The sequence below is a fragment of the Balaenoptera borealis genome (genome assembly GCF_965194805.1).
Source record: "Balaenoptera borealis genome assembly, chromosome: 9".
In the NCBI taxonomy this organism is placed as follows: domain Eukaryota; kingdom Metazoa; phylum Chordata; class Mammalia; order Artiodactyla; family Balaenopteridae; genus Balaenoptera; species Balaenoptera borealis.
This window is the reverse complement of record NC_138873.1, coordinates 33,203,514-33,225,432: the sequence shown is the minus strand read 5'-3', so window position 1 is coordinate 33,225,432 and position 21,919 is coordinate 33,203,514. Positions and strand designations below refer to the sequence as shown.

Here is a 21,919-nt window from a genome sequence, read left to right as displayed (position 1 = left end):
CAGAGATCAGTGTTTCCAAAATAACACAGGTCATGTACCACATCCATAAAGACGATGCCTCCCCTCGAGCTCACACTGGCTTGGAGGAGGACGATTCATCTTTCAACAGCCATTCTTTAAAGGTTCCTTAAAATTACCTCATTAGAAGACCCTTCCTCTTAGCTCAGATTTCTATGGGAAGCAGGGTTGAAAATGTCCTTAATGACAAGATCATTTTATTCTCGTGCAAACCTTGGGGCATTTTCTATTCCATCTCACATGGTCCCTCTTTAAAATGCTATTAGAAGGAAAAGAGCTGCTTGAGTGGCCAGGTGAGGCGGTCCACCCTCTGAGGGGTGTGAGGGACGAGGAAGAGGAGGGACAACAGGCAAACCTGCTGGGAATGTCGGGCCTGGTTTCAGATCCACCCATGGGAAAGTGATGCAAAGCAGACACAATCCATCCCGCCTCCCCTTAACCAAGTGAGAGGAGACATCTAGGCTTACACCAAAAACGTTACCAGATTAGAGACTGTTGGAGAATTGTCTTCCCATTTAAATCCTAAAGTAGATAGATACACAGAAAATCCTCTTACACTGTAACCTCTCTGTCCTCTTTCAACTGCCAGTTTTATAAAGGAAGGTGATTGATAGACAGTTTATTTAACCTCTTTCCATAATATCCATCCCATTGCAAATTGATGACAGTAAATGTCAACTCGGATGTCCTTAAAGAACAATGAACTTACATAACGGCGTTATACTTTGAGTTTACCTAATGGAGTGATGCATTTGTTATCACTCTCTTCTATAAAACTGGCCAATCTGAGAACACGGTTTTATTAGCCACTGTTTCCACCTGCTTCTCAGGATCCACCTGCTGTAAAAGTGAAGCAGAAGCCTCTCCGGGTAGCACTGCTCTTCCTAAATTTCAAGTGGGTGTACCATGTAACGCTTCTAAACAAACAGGACCCTTACAAAGTCAAAGGTTTTTCTAAAACAATGTAAGCAGGGCCTCTTTCATCTAGAAAATCTGATAACGTGTAGCAGAGCTGCTCAGCTCAAGACCAGTGTTGGAAATCACGTGTCCAGTCTACCAGCAAGCAAGGTTAGCATGGTGTTCAGGCCACAATGCCCAAAACACGTAAAGACAAAGGGTCTCCACGACAAATAGCTGCTACCAATAAAAGACCTACTCTTTACAATAGCCACTTTGATAATTTTAAAAATTACATTAGAAAAGTTGTTTTATATTAACGTATATATGTAGCTACTAGACAGTGTTAACAGTAACACGGAAATAACCTGCTGGTGGTTTCCTTTTAGGCTACACATTATAGTTCCCTAATTCCTCCAGATCCAGTGACCTTTTCAATCCCTCAGTTTTCAGAGCTGAGGGTTTAGAGATATTTTAGCTAAATTCTGCCCCTGATGGACTCCCAGGAGGTTGGATTCTCTTCGAGATTTCTGAGGAGGACTACAGGCTACTTACGTGTGTTGTGATGGTCCTCTCTACAGGAAATATCCTGAGAGGTTGATAAACGATCCCAGTTCTATTAATAGCATCATTGAAGGCTGAGACATTAAGCTACCAAGGCCTTTCCATTTGGGCTCTTTTTGCAGTCAGGGTAATAAGAAAGGTGCCACACGTTGATTCCAAGAGAGGCCCATTCAGCTGCGTGAATAAGTAGCATGTTCCTGTTCTACCCGCTGGGTTTTTGCATATCTCTGTGAATTTCAGCCACAGTCTGCTCTTTGTAACTGACCATCTCCTGGGAAGCAAGAAGGGAAATACTTCCATAAAGCCCAATTTTACAGCATTTCAAAACACTTAAAGCTTTTTACCTGCTGTGGCAGAGTGCTCCATTTGACTAAGCTCAAGAGAAAAGAGGGCAGGGCTTTTCCTCATCAAGTAAAAATTTCCTGTGCGCTGATGAGTCATCTCCAAGGTACACCCTGGGAAGAGCAGGCTGCATCCAAAGCCTGCCTTGGGCTGTTTGGGAACCTCTGCTGAGTCAGCGCGCACTGGGGCAGTGGCCCATCCAGAGCTATTAAGTGCAGATCTTTAAAAACAGATGTGTTGTTGAGAGCAGGCAGGTTATTTATTTTCTCATGTACTTTGTGTTTTAAAAGACTTCTTAAGCAGCTTGTACTTGGAGCTATTTTGTGAAAATAGAGACCAAGGAAAGGAATCGTGGTTTTGGTAATTTGAGGAGCCTTGATTAACTATTGAGCTGAGCGTTACAGTAGCCAAGTAAGGTCCACCCAGTCAGGTCTGGCTACGTAATTGGCAGGGCCCAGAGCCAAGTGAAAATGCAGGGCACCTTGTTCAAAAATTATTAAGAATTTCAAAATGGTGACAGCAGAGCATTAAGCTCAGTGACTACACAGGAAGCCTGCCTCTGAAGCTAGCCCCGCAGCGAGCTCTACCTTGTAAGCACCCTAGGAAGTTGATCTTTGAACAGTGGCAGTTGAAATGGTGTATGGCAGGTTACATTAAAAAGTGTGCTGGGTTGCCTAGCAACGGGCTAAGCCTGAATGGGCTGACTTGCAAGTTGAGATACACCAGCTTGAAAGTCTAAATTCATGGAAACCTTCTAGCACCGATAATTTTCAAGAAAAAGTAAGACGGTGGGAGAGAGAAATGGGGAGGACAAGAAGGACACATTTTTCTACTCCTGTAACCCAGTGGCAAGCTTGTCATTTTCTCTGTTCAATCTTCTAACGATATAACTCTTCATAAATGAAGTGAGAAGGAAATTCCAGTTTTCTCAGAAATATGAATAATAGATTTCCTTAAAGGATAATGAAAACATGAATTAATCAATGAATATTTTTGAGCACCATTCCTTTGGCAATGCAAAGGTGCAGTATAAGTAGTAAGTACCTACTATGTAGTAGAGTACAGAGATGAATAAGAGACAGCTTTCATTTCTAAGGAACTTAAACGAGATTTTGTGAAAACATTAAACTAAAATATAAGAAACCATTAGACAGCAGCATTACATTTTTAAAGAATGGAGTCCAAAATCTCTGCTCCTTCTCTCCTTGGTATTTTACAGGGTCCTTGTGCTGCAGAATCGGAACCAGCTCTCCTGATAGGGAGCAAACAGTTTGGACTTTCGAGAAACAGTCACATTGCAATTGCATTTGATGACACCAAAGTTAAAAACCGGTATGATTTATTCTGAGATATTAGACAAGAACCGATAAATGGAAGTACTAAGTATTTGTTTATTCAAGTTTAATTAACTATATTTATTAATAAATGAGGTGAGCTTTTTTAGTTCACTGAGTACTGTAAAGAATAGAATTATATCAATATTTGTCTGAGCCTGAGAAGCCAGTTTAGGAACTCAGCATACCTGGATAGTCCTCACCTTGGAAAAGGTTTTGCTATCCTTTATGAAAAAGCACCATGATCAGATGCCACTCTATCCTAGAATAAGAACGTTCTTATTCTTCTGTTTTACTTCGCATACTTTTATTTCACAGTCTCACCATTGAATTTGAAGTGCGAACCGAAGCTGAATCAGGCTTGCTCTTTTACATGGCCCGGATCAATCATGCTGATTTTGCTACAGTTCAGCTGAGAAATGGATTGCCTTACTTCAGTTATGACTTGGGAAGTGGTGACACCAACACCATGATCCCCACCAAAATCAATGATGGCCATTGGCACAAGGTAATAGTCCCCAGGATGTTGGCAGTTCCCTACGAGGGGGTTACTGGGTGGCAGCCATCGGCATTCCCCTGGTGCCAGTATTATCTTGCCAGTGCAGACACTGACTCTGGCGCTACTGGAATGTGGCCGAGGCTAAAAATAAAGTAAGTGCCATATACGACTGCCCAACCTTGGAAAATGTGATCAAACCTGGGTAGGTTTATAGTTGACCACTTACCTGCCTCATCATGGTACTATAAGATTCCATCATTGCTGTACATCTGTGGTTCCCAAACATCTGTCCACAAACTAGGGCCAGGCAATTGAAGACATTTCCAATACTCTAAGTAAGTATTATTATTATTGTGGGACAATGGAGTGTGTTAATCATAAAGCTCTATGTATTCAATTTAAAGGAATAATATTTATTCTAAGATTATATTTTCCTATTTTTAAAGTGCTAAAATAACCTCTCTTTATGAAATAATATTTGACCAACTTAAAAGCTGGTAACACTAAAATGGGCCCTATGGCTGCCTTCCCCTCCTCTCCCACCCCATAGTGGTCTGAGCACACCAAGAGTCTGAGAATCTGCTACCTCATGTTTAAAGGCCTCTGGGGTATCATTTCCACCAACAGTCATTTGGAACAACTTTTTAAATGTTGGCCTTACACCCAGAAGCTGGTACTATTATGGGCACAGAAGGCTCACCTGCCAGCTGACTGTCCTCTTTGGCATGACTGCAAGTAGATAATATGCTGCCTGATTAAAACGAAAACTTGGAATTTGTCTCTGCACCTGTGGTAGCCTATCAAATAAAGCTTCCCTAGGTGGACCAATTAAATGTTTAATTTTTAGAGTAAGATATTATTAGATATTGGATTTTATATATTAACATACTTGGACTTGTCGTATCATATAGAAAGCCAAGGAACCTGAAAAAATATAATATAAACGCAAAGTCAACTAATTTGTTATCTAGAAATAAGAAATTTTCTAGGGAGCTTATGACTAGCAAATACTTTATGCAGGAGCTCTCATCAAGGTTTATTCTCATCTCTGGCTAATAGCATAATAAATATGACACTTGAGAAAAAGACATATTGTTGGGCCACAATGAGGCTGGGATTACGCTAAGTAGCCAAATTAAGGAGGGATTTTTATCCTTGCAGGTTGTTAGAAAATTATTTCCGAAACCAGAATAGATCAGTGTAAAATAAGGTCTTAAATTACTCTAATCCTGATGTAGATTCGTTTTTAAACCATTATTGTACTCCAGCATTTCACAGGGTTACATGCTCCTTTTCCTAAATTCAGACTCAAGGATTTTATGCTCAAGCTAGTCTCCACACTTTTTATTTCTCTGCCCCAGAAAATAATTCAATCCACTGCTGTCATTTCAGCCCAGTCAGCCTTCCGTCTTCCTCCCTGACTTTGTACTAATCAGCTGCTGCAGAAATGGCAGTGCAGCCCTGATGCACTGCATCCCTGCAATTCTGCACGAGAAGTGCCTCTTAAGCAGAGAGATACAGCATCTCTGAAATTGTGCTGCGAAGACCAGGCTTTGCTCAATCAAACCAATGAACTTTTGAAATTGGACATGAATTTTGCAGCCCACTTAATTCATGACAGGGCTCTCAATCTGCAAGTTTCCTTACAACAAGCATACCTCTTGATACAGATACTCACTTGGCAACTATAGAAGAGTCTTCAATCTAAAACTCACCCAGGAAGATTTTCTCCCCTTTTGGAGATGGTACTAATGGAAAAGACAGACTTTGAGACATTCTGTAAACAGATTTAATTTCACTTGTATTATGGGTTTAGCAAATACTAGGCACTCAGTAAGTTGTTTCACTTTTTCCTAAGGAATATCCTAAAAGTTCTTATGTTTTATACTCTGCATATTTGAAATTTATCTATGATTGGTGTTAATGACTCCTCTTCTTTTGGTAGATTAAGATTATTCGAATTAAGCAAGAAGGAATTATTTATGTAGACGGTGCCTCCAACAGAACCATCAGTCCCAAGAAAGCTGATATTCTGGATGTTGTGGGAATGCTGTATATTGGCGGGCTACCCATTAACTACACTACCCGAAGAATTGGTCCAGTAAGTGTCTAATTTGTTTCTTTGTGGCCTAAATAGCTGCCTGAGTCATGAATGTATTTTGAATTATTAGGTCACATTGGCCCATGACCAATTATAGATGAATAGGAAATCATCTTTTCTGAGAAGTGACAAATTTTCTAGACAGATCTGACTATGAGAGGCAATATTACAAAACAGAGTGTGGACCCTGGAGCCAGACTCCCTTGGTTTGAATACGTGCTTAACTGTTAAGTAGCTGTGTGATCTTGAGCAAGTTACTTAATTTTTCTTTGACAAAGTTCCCTTTTGTAAAATAGTTTAATAATAATACCAAACAAGCAAGGTTGCTAGAAAGATTAAATGAGGTAACATATTTAAAGTGCTTGGAAAAATACCAAGTATATAGAAAGCACTGTTTTTGAACCAAGATGGCGGAATAGAAGGACGTGCTCTCACTCCCTCTTGCGAGAACACCAGAATCACAACTAGCTGCTGGACAGTCATCGACAGGAAGACACTGGAACTCACCAAAAAAGATACCCCACATCCAAAGACAAAGGAGAAGCCACAATGAGACAGTAGGAGTGGTGCAATCAGAGTAAAATCAAATCCCATAACTGGTGGGTGGGTGACTCACAGACTGGCAAACACTTATACCACAGAAGTCCACCCACTGGAGTGAAGGTACTGAGCCCCACGTCAGGCTTCCCAACCTGGGGGTCTGGCAACGAGAGGAGGAATTCATAGAGAATCAGACTTTGAAGCCTAGTGGGAATTGATTGCAGGACTTCAACAGGACTGGGGGAAACAGAGACCCCACTCTTGGAGGGCGCACACAAAATAGTGTGTGCATAGGGACCCAGGGGAAGGAGCAGTGACCCCGGGGGAGACTGAACCAGACCTACCTGCTAGCGTTGGAAGGTCTCCTGCAGAGGCGGGGGGTGGCTCTGTTTCACGGTGGGGACAAGGACACTGGCAGCAGAAGTTCTGGGAAGTACTCCTTGGCGTGAGCCCTCCCAGAGTCTGTCATTAGCCCCAACAAAGAGCCCAGGTAAGCTCCGGTGTTGGGTTGCCTCAGGCAAAACAACCAACAGGGAGGGAACACAGCCCCACCCATCAACAGTCAAGCAGATTAAAGTTTTACTGAGCTCTGCCCACGAGAGCAACAGTCAGCTCTACCCACCACCAGTCCCTCCCATCAAGCCTCTTAGATAGCCTCATCCACCAGAGGGCAGACAGCAGAAGCAAGAAGAACTACAATCCTGCAGCCTGTGGAACAAAAACAACATTCACAGAAAGACAGACGAGAGGAAAAGGCAGAGGGCTATATACCAGATGAAGGAACAAGATAAAACCCCAGAAAAACAATTAAATGAAGTGGAGATCGGCAACCTTCCAGAAAAAGAATTCAGACTAATGATAGTGAAGATGATCCAGGACCTCGGAATAAGAATGGAGGCAAAGATCGAGAAGATGCAAAAAATGTTTAACAAAGACCTAGAAGAATTAAAGAACAAACAAACAGAGATGAACAATACAATAACTGAAATGAAAACTACATTAGAAGGAATCAATAGCAGAATAACTGACGCAAAAGATCGGATAAGTGACTTGGAGGACAGAATGGTGGAATTAACTGCTGCGGAACAGACTGAAGAAAAAAGAATGAAAAGAAATGAAGACGGCCTAAGAGACTTTGGGACAACATTAAACGCAACAACATTCTCATTATAGGGGTCCCAGAAGGAGAAGAGAGAGAGAAAGGACCCGAGAAAATATTTGAAGAGATTATAGTCGAAAACTTCCCTAACATGGGAAAGGAAATAGCCACCCAAGTCCAGGAAGCAGAGAGAGTCCCATACAGGATAAACCCAAGGAGAAACACGCCAAGACACATAGTAATCAAATTGGCAAAAATTAAAGACAAAGGAAAACTATTGAAAGCAGCAAGGGAGAAACGACAAATAACATACAAGGGAACTCCCATAAGGTTAACAGCTGATTTCTCAGCAGAAACTCTACAAGCCAGAAGGGAGTGGCATGATATACTTAAAGTGATGAAAGGGAAGAACCTACAACCAAGATTACTGTACCCGGCAAGGATCTCATTTAGATTTGATGGAGAAACCAAAAGCTTTACAGACAAGCAAAAGCTAAGAGAATTCAGCACCACAAAACCAGCTCTACAACAAATGCTAAAGGAACTTTTCTAAGTGGGAAACACAAGAGAAGAAAAGGACCTACAAAAACAAACCCAAAACAATTCAGAAAATGGTCATAGGAACATACATATCGATAATTACCTTAAACGTGAATGGATTAAATGCTCCAACCAAGAGACACAGGCTTGCTGAATGGATACAACAACAAGACCCATATATATACTGTCTGCAAGAGACCCACTTCAGACCTAGGGACACGTTCAGACTGAAAGTCAGGGGAATGAAAAAGATATTCCATGCAAATGGAAATCAAAAGAAAGCTGGAGTAGCTCTACTCATATCAGATAAAAGAGACTTTAAAATAAAGAATGTTACAAGAGACAAGGAAGGACACTACATAATGATCAAGGGATCAATCCAAGAAGAAGATATAACAATTATAAATATATATGCACCCACCATAGGAGCACCTCAATACATAAGGCAACTGCTAACAGCTATAAAAGAGGAAATCGACAGTAACACAGTAATAGTGGGGGACTTTAACACCTCACTTACACCAATGGACAGAACATCCAAAATGAAAATAAATAAGGAAACAGAAGTTTTAAATGACACAATAGACCAGATATCTTTAATTGATATTTATAGGACATTCCATCCAAAAACAGCAGATTACACTTTCTTCTCAAGTGCGCATGGAACATTCTCCAGGATAGATCACATCTTGGGGCACAAATCAAGCCTCAGTAAATTTAAGAAAATTGAAATCATATCAAGCATCTTTTCTGACCACAACGCTATGAGATTAGAAATGAATTACAGGGAAAAAAACATAAAAAACACAAACACATGGAGGCTAAACAATACATTACTAAATAACCAAGACAGCACTGAAGAAATCAAAGAGGAAATCAAAAAATACCTTGAGACAAATGACAATGAAAACACGACGATCCAAAACCTATGGGATGCAGCAAAAGCAGTTCTAAGAGGGAAGTTTATAGCTATACAAGCCTACCTCAAGAAACAAGAAAAATCTCAAGGAAACAGTCTAACCTTACACCTAAAGGAACTAGAGAAAGAAGAACAAACAAAACCCAAAGTTAGCAGAACGAAAGAAATCATAAAGATCAGAGCAAAAATAAATGAAATAGAAACAAAGAAAACAATAGCAAAGATCAATAAAACAAAAAGCTGGTTCTTTGAGAAGATAAACAAAATTGATAAGCCATTAGCCAGACTCATCACGAAAAAGAGGGAGAGCACTCAAATCAATAAAATTAGAAATGAAAAAGGAGAAGTTACAACAGACACCGCAGAAATACAAAGCATCCTAAGAGACTACTACAAGCAACTCTATGCCAATGAAATGGAAAACCTGGAAGAAATGCACAAATGCTTAGAAAGGTATAACCTTCCAAGACTGAACCAGGAAGAAACAGAAAATATGAACAGACCAATCACAAGTAATGAAATTGAAACTGTGATTAAAAATCTTCCAACAAACAAAAGTCCAGGACCAGATGGCTTCACAGGTGAATTCTATCAAACATTTAGAGAAGAGCTAACACCCATGCTTCTCAAACTCTTCCAAAAAACTGCAGAGGAAGGAACACTCCCAAACTCATTCTATCAGGCCACCATCACCCCGATACCAAAACCAGACAAAGATACTACAAAAAAAGAAAATTAGAGACCAATATCACTGATGAATATAGATGCAAAAATCCTCAACAAAATACTAGCAAACAGAATCCAACAACACATTAAAAGGATCATACACCATGATCAAGTGGGATTTATCCCAGGGATGGAAGGATTCTTCAATATACGCAAATCAATCAATGTGATACACCATATTAACAAATTGAAGAATAAAAACCATATGATCATCTCAATAGATGTAGAAAAAGCTTTTGACAAAATTCAACACCCATTTATGATAGAAACTCTCCAGAAAGTGGGCATAGAGGGAACCTACCTCAACATAATAAAGGCCATGTATGACAAACCCACAGCAAACATCATTCTCAATGGTGAAAACCTGAAAGCATTTCCTCTAAGATCAGGAACGAGACAAGGATGTCCACTCTCACCACTATTATTCAACATAGTTTTGGAAGTCCTAGCCATGGCAATCAGAGAAGAAAAAGAAATAAAAGGAATCCAAATCGGAAAAGAAGAAGTAAAACTGTCACTGTTTGCAGATGACATGATACTATACATAGAGAATCCTAAAACTGCCACCAGAAAACTACTAGAGCTAATCAATGAATTTGGTAAAGTTGCAGGACACAAAATTAATGCACAGAAATCTCTTGCATTCTTATACACTAATGGTGAAAAATCTGAAAGAGAAATTATGGAAACACTCCCATTTACCACTGCAACAAAAAGAATAAAATACCTAGGAATAAACCTACCTAGGGAGACAAAAGACCTGTATGCAGAAAACTATAAGACACTGATGAAAGAAATTAAAGATGATACCAACAGATGGAGATATATACCATGTTCTTGGATTGGAAGAATCAATATTGTGAAAATGACTGTACTACCCAAAGCAATCTACAGATTCAATGCAATCCCTATCAAATTACCAATGGCATTTTTTACAGAATTAGAACAAATCATCTTAAAATTTGTATGGAGACACAAAAGACCCTGAATAGCCAAAGCAGTCTTGAGGGAAAAAATGGAGCTGGAGGAATCAGACTCCCTGACTTCAGACTATACTACAAAGCTACAGTAATCAAGACAATATGGTACTGGCACAAAAACAGAAACATAGATCAATGGAACAAGATAGAAAGCCCAGAGATAAACCCATGCACCTATGGTCAACTAATCTATGACAAAGGAGGCAAAGATATACAATGGAGAAGACAGTCTCTTCAATAAGTGGTGCTGGGAAAACTGGACAGCTACATTTAAAAGAATGAAATTAGAATACTCCCTAACACCATACACAAAAATAAACTCAAAATGGATTCAAGACCTAAATGTAAGACCGGACACTATAAAACTCTTAGAGGAAAACATAGGAAGAACACTCTTTGACATAAATCACAGCAAGATCTTTTTTGATTCACCTCCTAGAGTAATGGAAATAAAAACAAAAATAAACAAATGGGACCTAATGAAACTTCAAAGCTTTTGCACAGCAAAGGAAACCATAAACAAGACGAAAAGACAACCCTCAGAATGGGAGAAAATATTTGCAAACGAATCAATGGACAAAGGATTAATCTTCAAAATATATAAACAGCTCATTCAGCTCAATATTAAAGAAACAAACACCCCAATCCAAAAATGGGCAGAAGACCTAAATAGACATTTCTCCAAAGAAGACATACAGATGGCCAAGAAGCACATGAAAAGCTGCTCAACATCACTAATTATTAGAGAAATGCAAATCAATACTACAATGAGGTATCACCTCACACCAGTTAGAATGGGCATCATCAGAAAATCTACAAACAACAAATGCTGGAGAGGCTGTGGAGAAAAGGGAACCCTCTTGCACTGTTGATGGGAATGTAAATTGATACAGCCACTATGGAGAACAATATGGTGGTTCCTTAAAAAACTAAAAATAGAATTACCATATGATCCAGCAATCCCACTACTGGGCATATACCCAGAGAAAACCGTAATTCAAAAAGACACATGCACCCCAATATTCATTGCAGCACTATTTACAATAGCCAGGTCATGGAAGCAACCTAAATGCCCATTGACAGATGAATGGATAAAGAAGTTGTGGTACATATATACAGTGGAATATTACTCAGCCATAAAAAGGAACGAAATTGAGTCATTAGTTGAGACGTGGATGGATCTAGAGACTGTCATACAGAGTGAAGTAAGTCAGAAAGAGAAAAACAATTATCGTATATTAACACATGTATGTGGAACCTAGAAAAATGGTACAGATGAACCAGTTTGCAGGGCAGAAGTTGAGACACAGATGTAGAGAACAAACGTATGGACACCAAGGGGGGAAAACTGCGGTGGGGTGGGGATGGTGGTGTGCTGAATTGGGCGATTGGGATTGACATGTATACAGTGATGATTAAAAAATAATAATAAATAAATAAATAAATAAATAAATAAAAACAAGTTACTACTGTACAGCACAGGGCACTATATTCAGTATCCTGTGATACACCATCATGGAAAAGAATATGAAAAATAATGTATATATATGTATAACTGAATCACTTTGCTGTCCAGCAAAAATTAACACATTGTAAGTCAACTATACTTCAATAAAAAAAAATAAAAAGTTGTCTCAAAAAAAAAAAAAAGAAAGCACTAAGACAACAAGGAAGATGATAATGATGATATTGATGGTATTGTTTCAGGACTAGAGATTTAGCAAATATTGAGAGATGCAGTATCTAGAGCAGTGATCCCCAACCTTTTTGGCACCAGGGACCTGTTTTGTGGAAGACAGTTTTCCCACAGACCCGGTGCGGGGAGGTGGAGTGGCACAGGGTGGTTTTGGGATGATTCAAGTGCATTACATTTATTGTGCACTTTATTTCTATTATTGTTACATTGTAATATATAATGAAATAATTATACAACTCACCATAATGCAGAATCAGTGGGAGCCCTGAGCTTGTTTTCCTGCAACTAGATGGTCCCGTCTGGGGGTGATGGGAGACAGTGACACCCGAAGTGTGTTGCTTATGTCCAGTCTACTCCGTAAGATGCAGCTTCATTGTCACTTGCCACTCACTGATAGGGTTTTGATATGAGTCTGCAAGCAACTGATTTATTATGGTCTCTGTGCATTCAAACCTCTCTGCTAATGATAACCTGTATTTGCAGCCGCTCCCCAGTGCTAGCGTCACCGCCTCAGCTCCACCTCAGATCATCAGGCATTAGATTCTCATAAGGAGCACGCAACCCAGATCCCCTGCATGTGCAGTTCGGTAGGGTTCACACTCCTATGAGAATCTAATGCCACCACTGATTTGACAGGAGGCGGAGCTCAGGCAGAAATGCAAGCGATGGGGAGTGGCTGTAAATACAGATGAAGCTTCACTCACTCTCCCACCCCTCACCTCCTGCTGTGCGGCCCAGTTCCTAACAGGCCACGGACCAGTACCGTGGGGATTGGGGATCCCTGATCTAGAGTACTGTTATCCAGTACTGGAGTCAGAATGTAAAAGTCCTCACAAATTTTGCAAATCAGTATTCACAAAATAATTTTTTGTCAGACCATGTGTCCTGGTTGGCTTTGGAAAGCATTCTTTTAAGGAGCACAGGGGATTAGTGTTTTTAGAAAATGCACTACACACAAGTGTGATTCATTTCTATGCTCAAATTAGAACACGTGATGATGTAGAGTTGTTCTTCATCAAAGACAATTGTTCATGATGGTTACAATTCACAGTATTTGGCTCCTCTTGTGGAGTATTACTTCCCCTTCATAGCTATTGGCTATGCTACGCAGGTCAATCAAAATGAGAGTCTCTGAACAGAGAGTGGCAAGAGTGATTAACTTGCATGCCTTAACCCAGATGAAATATAATGAAGCAGAGTATGACTGATTTATTTCTAAAGTCCCTAAACTTTGAATGTTTCATGCAAGCTTTCAAGTTTCATGTGTATGTGCATTTTCTTAGGAAAGTATCCACTGCTTTCCTTAGATTTTCATAAGGAAGAAGCACTGAACCAAACCTAATTATCTTTTCAAGTAGAATTTGAACATAGATTGCAAAAAAGATGTATATATAGTAAGGTTAATAAACTGTTACTAGAAACATGAAATAGAAGCATAAGAGACTAATTAAATGTTACAATTTCCATAGGGGGCCCAGAGTTCTGTCAAACCAGTGGTCCCACTAGAGACGTAGTGTGCAGTATTTAGAATATCAAAACAATCATATTCCAGGCTAGATACATCCTAGTTCAGTGGTCCCCAACCTTTTTGGCACCAGGGACCAGTTTTGTGGAAGACAATTTTTCCACGGACCGTGGGGCAGGGGAGATGGTTTGGGGGTGATTCAAGCGCATTACATTTATTGTGCACTTTATTTCTATTATTATTACATTGTAATATATAATGAAATAATTATACAACTCACCATAATGCTGACAGGAGGCGGAGCTCAGGTGGTAATGCGAGCGATGGGGACCGGCTGTAAATACAGATGAAGCTTCACTCGTTCACCCGCCCCTCATCTCCTGCTGGGCAGCCCGGTTCCTAACAGGCCAGTCTGCTGCCTGGGGGATGGGGACCGCTGTCTTAGCTGCGAAGCACAACACCGGATTCTCTGCACCCGTGCTCTGAAGCCTGGGGTGATGGTGCCAATCCGGGCAGTTCTGGAGATGGCCTAGGACAATCGGCAGATGTTTATACACACAGAACACCCTACCAATGATTGCATTCCACATAAAGGCAAACTTCTGGTAAAACCCGATATGTGTTTCTTCTGACCTGAATATTTAGGTGACCTACAGCATTGATGGCTGCATCAGGAATCTTCAGATGGCAGAAGCCCCTGCTGATCTTGAACAGCCAACCTCCAGCTACCGTGTCGGGACGTGTTTTGCAAATGCTCAGAAAGGAACATATTTTGATGGAACGGGTTTTGCCAAAGCAGGTGAGGTGCTTCCATGTCCTTTCTGTTGAATATTAACTAAGTCCAAATATTGACTTCTTGTTTGTGTGGGAAAATAAAAGTCCCTGGGGTCTGAAACTAGCATCCTTTGTTTAAACCAGAAATAAAAACTTTTAGAAGTAATAAAAAATGCCTCTTAAAGATTAATGTGTCCGATTCTGATAAGAACTCATAGAAGAAATAAAGTAAAAGGCTATTTGGCGAGTTTATTCCATCTCCTTCCCTGGAGATCGATAATAGCAAAATAAATGTAATTCTGCAAGAAGGTTCATAGTTTATATTATGTAATGTATCTACTTTCCATATTTCCCCATCTACCTTTCTTTCTGGAGATGAGGTAGCATTTTCCTTTCTTCCTCTGTTCAATTCCTTGCAAGTTTCCATTTCATACTCTCCCCTCACACACACAATGCACACATACTGGTGCCCATTTCTTGCTGATGGTAATGATGACTGGCACCTTTCCCTGACTTTCTTTTAGTATCTCCCCCGTTCCAGTGAGCATTTTCAGTGCAGGTCTGGATCACTGACAGTGAATGTACAATTTGGAAAGAAAAATATGAAATAACTTGTACATAATAACAAAAAAATCTGACATTAACATACTTTAAGATAGAATCAGTCCTATGGTTACCATAGGAACATGCATTTGCTCGTTAGAAAAAAATTAATGAGTACATAATATGTAGAAGTTAACATGGGAAACAGAAGTAAATAAGATGTCATCTCCTTCCTTCAAGAACATGCTATCGATAGATAAGATTCTTTATGCTCAGAAATCACAAGAAGACAAGTAAAAAATAACTAGAAACTGTAGAAGACACACAAGCAAGTTTCTGTGGATATTTTAAGGAAACATTAATTTGGGGAAATCAGGAAGGGTTTTATGGAGGAATTGACATTTGAGGTAGGTTTAAAAGATGAGCTGAACACACATGCAAAGGTTGGAGACGGAAGAGCAGGGCCCTCCAACAGGGGATACGTGGGAAATTTCCCCTGTGCAGAAGCAGAAAACAGAGAAACACAGGATATGTTAAATATTGAAATGTTGGAGGTTATGTTGAACCCCAAATTCCATGTTCTGTGAAAGCCCAAAGCTTTTCTCAAGTTTTCTGCAAATTCAGATAGCTGGCATTAGCTTCGTCAAATTGATGGCAAGCTTCAGCTTCAACTTCTGCAGTTAACAGATTAACTTACCATCCTGCCTGGGCTCTTTTGGTTCGAGATCAAACTGGACCAGAAAATTAGCCACTTCCCCAGTTTCCAATAACTCCTGCCATCACCTCAACACACAGTGTAATACAATCTATGTAAGACTTGGGTGGTCAGAGGAGGTTACATTACTGGAAAATATACAACTTCAATTTAAACCTTTGACACCTTTGTGCTTAAAAGCTTTCCAGCTACCCAGTTTCTGGGGGTTTAATAGCTTCTTCACTCCCCCTATCCTCTGCTGAATGGCTTCATGTTATTTCTCTCTTTTCCTTATCCTCCTTTCAGGAACAGAAACAAAATCATTGTTTTATTTTGCAGAAAACTCCAGCTTCTTCTACCCTTTATTCTTAAAATCTGCCCTAAGCCCGTCTTTGTCCATTCAAACTCATCAAGGTTCTCAGTAGAAAAAAAAAAGTCTTTCACATAACAGCTGCCTCCCTTCATTGGAGATAGTTGTGGTTACACATAGCATTTATTTCGTGCTTAATAAATAGGAGACCTGGAAAAAATTTCTATGAGTTTTCCTCTAATATTTCATGCAGGTCTAGACTAGCCTGATCTTAATGGAGCACTTTGTTTCTAAGAAGCATGTCTTAAATACTTGCTATAAGATTAAGTAAACCAATGAATCAAATATGGAAAATTATAGAGAAAAGACTTAACTTGATGAACTAGAAAAGTCTATTTATGTCCCAGAATCTTATCCTTCAAAATTGTATTTGTAATTCCTTTCTTTATAAATAAAATGTTTGGGGATATTTGAGCCCTTTCAGATCATCGTGGTACCATTTAGAGTGCCCCAGTAAAATTTTACTGAATAATCATTGAAATGCTTGACTTCATCCAGCAGCAAGACTTCTGACAAGCACACCTGGCCGTGAGATTCTTTGAGTCAATCTTAGTCTGCGTTCATTCATTCATTCATTCATTCATTCAACAAATATATATTCAACCTCCACCATGTGTCAGATACTTTGGTAAGCCCAAGAATAAAACGGTGAGCAATATAGACAAAGTCCTTGCCCTCACAGAATTTATATTCTAGGAAAGAAGGCAGCCAAGAAAATAAGCAATAACTATAAATGGTGGAGGTGTAGGCCATATGAAAGTCTGGAACTTATAGTTGTCTAACACATGAATTGAAAGCTAATAAAACCATTGCATTGTACAAATTTGAATTAACAATTCCTAAACTCTAATCCACAATTTTTTAAAAATGTTTTCATTTTACAGTTGATGGGTTCAAAGTAGGATTGGACCTTCTTGTAGAATTTGAATTCCGCACAACTAGAACCACTGGAGTTCTTCTGGGAATCAGCAGCCAGAAAATGGATGGAATGGGTATTGAAATGATTGCTGAAAAGGTGGGCATCAGCTGTCTAAATATTTCTGCTCTCTTCACGATACTGTCGTTTCCATGTAGAAAGCTCTATTTTTTTTTTAACATCTTTATTGGAGTATAATTGCTTTACAATGTTGTGTTAGTTTCTGCTTTATAACAAAGTGAATCAGCTATATGTGTACATATATCCCCATATCTCCTCCCTCTTGCGTCTCTCTCCCACTCTCCCTATCCCACCCCTCTAGGTGGTCACAAAGCACCGAGCTGATCTCCCTGTGCTATGCGGCTGCTTCCCACTAGCTATCTATCTTACATTTGGTAGTGTATACATGTCAGTGCTACTCTCACTTCGTCCCAGCTTACCCTTCCCCCTCCCCGTGTCCTCAAGTCCATTCTCTACGTCTGCTCTGTTTTGAAGCCTTGCTCTTGTCTTTGTTGGGAGAAAGCTAGATTGTATCTTTTCATCCTTCTGGATTATCTCAATTCTTGTGTGTTTTCAACACACTTATTCGTAGACCAGTGTAAACTTTAAATGTGCTAATTCTACGGTAAGCCAACTGTGCTAATAATGGCCTAAAGTGGTTTTGGATCTCAAGCTAGTTACTACGTGGCTAAAAGTAAAGTTATTCTCCTCTTTATGAATCCATGCTCTATGAAACTATCAATTCCAGTGGGAAAAAAAGGGCTTAGGTTGTCTAAAATCAGTCTTTGCCTCTTATAACAGGGTAGGCACCTCTCAGAAATGAAGATGTCTAGCTGACATATTGATTTCTCAATTTATTTAAAAGCATCCACATACCATTGCACAATAGAACAAATTTATAATAAAGTTATATTAGTAGAATATAAAGTATTGTGCCAGTTTGCTCACAATGGATAATCTAATTCTAACTGCCTTTTCTGTCCCTACTTGCTTATGAGCGGCAACCAGCAGTGAGATAACCAGTTTTCATGTACTTTGTACTATAGGGCACAGGTAAAAAGAGGAAGGCAAAGCAAGAAATTTCACAAGTTTCCTATCTGCCTTTTCAACAGGAATCATACTTCAGCTCTGTTCACATTTCCACTCCTAGGGTGCCTTTGCCTCCCAAGAAGAAAAACCACACACTGACCTACAATACGCTTTCCTTATCCTCTTCCCTCCTTCCTCTCAGTCTTCAAACCATCCTCAAAGGCAGTAAAGCAAAAAGATCCAGGAGCACAGAGACAAAAAGGGGGAATAAGCAACACTTAAGAGTTTTGCCAGATTTTCAACACACAGTTTCACTGCATCTTGTCAGTGTGTCAGGTTCCATCACAGTGCATATGGATTTCTCACCAAGCTCTTCTTATATGCCAAATTCCCTTGTTACAGATTTCACCGAATATAGTACAATCTTAACTAATATTTACATCACTGTATAGTTTACAAACTTTTCACCTATTTACTTGCACTTTTAATCTTCTTTTTTAAACCCCGATTTCTTTTCTTTTACCTTGTCAAATGTTTTGCCAAATTGACTGTTTTTAATGTTTCAGTATGTTTCTTTTCTTCATCAGCTTCAAAAGAATTCTGCAATCTCAAGTTTCAGGGCCCATTCTGCGTTACTAAAAACAGATTTTTCTCATTTAGACAAGAACTCCTAGTCTAAGTTCTTCATTGTTAAGAACTGAACTGGCCTTCTGGCTCAAAGGCTTTGGTAACTGTGACATGAAACTTGCCCCAAAATGTACTCTCAATCCTATATATAAAATAGATTCCGTGAAGGAAAAAACATACAATTAAAACTCAAAATCTTAAATTTTAAAAAAAAATTATCCTTTCAAATGAATTTGTAAACCAGATTCCTAAGAACTCCCACACTCTGAAAAGATCTGTGGTAGAATTTTTCCCAGTGTATACTACATCCTTTTTTGTCACCTGGCCTCAAATTGTATTTCACATTTTCTGAAAGCAGAGTTAGTTATTACCAGCCTCATACGTCTTGCCTATTGCTCCCAACAATGTCCGAAAGTAAAGAGCATAATTTGTGACTCCTGGTTATTAAATCTGCATTTTAATTTCTGTCAAGTTTTTTTTTTTAATTTAATATGCCTAAGTTACATTCATTTTAAACTATTTCAGCTAATGACTTTCCTAGAGATAATTTTTACTTTGTGAACCACCATGACACCCTTCCAATGAAACCATCTGTGGCTGTTCAATGTCCTGCTTTCTAGCTTATGTTTCATGTGGACAATGGCGCCGGCCGATTCACTGCTGTCTATGATGCTGGGATCCCAGGGTATCTGTGTGATGGACAGTGGCATAAAGTCACGGCCAACAAGGTCAAGCACCAAATCGAGCTGACAGTAGATGGGAACCAGGTGGAAGCCCAGAGCCCAAATCTAGCATCTACATCCGCTGATACAAATGACCCCGTGTTTGTTGGAGGGTTCCCAGGTGAGTGTTGCCTACCCCATCAAGAATATCTTTGCTCTGTTTTGTTAGTGGTTTTGAACACATTTATATTCTATAAATACGTCCAAGAATGTGTGCTTAAGTATACTTGCTTCCTAGCTTTAGAATCTGCTCCAATAAATAATACATTATCTGACATTTCTAGTGTGTAAAATGAGCATTTTACTTATATAAACCTCATGGGACTGAACTTTTCATGATTGCCTCCAAAATTTCATTCGTGGGGAGATGGAGGCTAGAGGAAATGAATTTGGCTTATAAAAGATTTGAGGCATTTAACAGCAATCAGGGCCAGAATTGGTGTTCTTTCTCATTTTTTAAAAATTAATATACCAGAGGAATCATAAAATGTTATGGAACTTATTTCCTCAAGTTCTGGAAATCATTGGGTTAAACATAGCTAATTTCCCCCTTAGGCTATTATAGAGTTTATATTACAAAGAAACCCAAGCAATAAATCTGCATTCAAAAATACCGCTCCAGCACATTAAATATAGCATGTGAACCACAGAGAGTTACCTAAAGTGCCTATAAACAAGAGTGCCCAACTTGATAAGAAGTAAGCCAAGAGCCTCTTAATAAATACTGTAATAACGCAGACTCCTGGAATGGTCTTTCAGTATTTTGGCAAGAGAAACCTTTGTCCCCATTTATATAGAGCTCGTCTCCTTAACAAAACAAGCAAAATGTATATTCAGCAGCAGTTGATGATGGAAAAGATATAGAAGTCATGGGGACCAATTCTGAGTTCCTCTTTCCAAAATTGCTCCTGGGTTTTTGAAAATATCTCCTTCTGGGAATTCCCTGGCCGTCCAGTGGTTAGGACTCCGTGCTTCCACTGTAGAGAGCATGGATTCGATCCCTGGTGGGTCGGAGAACTAAGATCCTGCATGCCTCATGGCGCAGCCAAAAAAAAAAAATATTTTTTTTCGGAGACAAAAAAAAAAAAAGAAAATATCTCCTTCTGCTTCAATCAGGATAAACCCCAAGGTATTATGAAGGAGATAATATACTTCGCCATTTACAGTCTGTCTACGAAATGGGATCTTAGCACCTAGTAGTCCTGCTAAAAGAAGGGACTCTCTCCTTAAGAAGAGAAAGATTTTGTGTGAGTTCACAACAAACTTAACCATTTGGGATTTATCTTTACAATGGAAGAAAGTAATAAAGTCACCATTAAAAGTCCATGTCCTAATTCAGTACTTAAAGTATTTGATCAGTCACTTTGGTTCATTAAATAAAATTTAATAATTTTAATTCACAACTGTAAACTTGTCCCTTCCAAACCAAATTCTTTGATGTCTTCAAATGTGTAATTGTAGATGTCTCCATATTTCATAATACATAACTATAAAAAAGTTGATGTTTCTCTACCAGTTTAACTGTTAGTAAAGCTAAGAACAAAATCACTAACTTTACATAAAATGGCATTCCAATTGCATCTTAAGCTAACAGCTGACTTTGAAGCATGCTCTTAACATAGTAGCTGAATTTCAAAACTGAGCCCTCCTTGCTTGGTTTTTCAGAGGGCCTCAACCAGTTTGGCCTGACAACCAACATTCGTTTCCGAGGTTGCATCCGATCCCTAAGGCTCACCAAAGGCACGGGAAAGCCATTGGAGGTGAATTTTGCCAAGGCCCTGGAACTAAGGGGTGTTCAACCTGTATCATGCCCAGCCAACTAATAAAAATAAGTTCAACACCAAGAAGGTCCTCCAAAACAACCGTATCAAGTAAAACAAATGTATTTTACTTATGTATGTTATTAAAACTAATTTGTGCATGCATATTAAATTCCTTCTATATTCTGATGGTGCTAATTCAGATCCCAGACTGAATTTTAATTCAAGTTCTTTCTCAAGTCCATAAATATTAAACCATTTACTGCATTCTAAAAAATTGCTTGTTTTGCGTGATTTTAAGGATAAAAGGCAACTGATCATAAATTGTTGAATTTGCAACATGCCCTGGAGTCATCTCAAGAAGAGCTCAGATGTAATTTGTGAACGCAACACTTTTCTTACTAACTCCTGTTAATACTTCTGTCATTCTTTTTCCATGTATGTCAGCTTTGGCTTTCTGTCGTGGCCACTGAAAACACAGTGGGTTTGGGGTGTGTGATGGGAGGAAATGAGCTCCCTTTCCCCGTGTTTGCGAAAAGCATTAGCAAATCATTTCCCTGATCCAGATTCATTATTGGAGGATTTAACTAGCCACATGAATGGATACCTTTTTAGGCTTAAGGTGGAAAGTATAGATCAGATTCAGGCCAGAGAGCTTAATTACTTGACTTGCTTGTTTGATGATGATTTATAGGCTTTGGGGAGACACCAGAACCAAGCTCCAGAATGACAATTTAGCACACATTTGATACTACAGTATTGAG

The 21,919-nt window shown here is 39.2% G+C and overlaps 1 protein-coding gene across 2 annotated transcripts in view; it reads left to right on the top strand.

Annotated features, from left to right (window-relative positions):
• LAMA2 (laminin subunit alpha 2) overlaps window positions 1-21,432 on the top strand; it is a 626,305-nt gene extending 604,873 nt beyond the window's left edge. For both annotated transcript variants that reach the window (XM_082406304.1, XM_082406303.1), the window contains 7 exons: window positions 3,041-3,153; window positions 3,474-3,663; window positions 5,600-5,755; window positions 14,366-14,519; window positions 16,986-17,116; window positions 19,294-19,516; window positions 21,061-21,432. In XM_082406304.1, coding sequence (XP_082262430.1) covers window positions 3,041-3,153; window positions 3,474-3,663; window positions 5,600-5,755; window positions 14,366-14,519; window positions 16,986-17,116; window positions 19,294-19,516; window positions 21,061-21,218 — 1,125 coding nt within the window. In that variant the 3' untranslated portion in view covers window positions 21,219-21,432. The remainder of the gene's footprint in view (window positions 1-3,040; window positions 3,154-3,473; window positions 3,664-5,599; window positions 5,756-14,365; window positions 14,520-16,985; window positions 17,117-19,293; window positions 19,517-21,060) is intronic.
• Window positions 21,433-21,919: the final 487 nt, after the last annotated feature.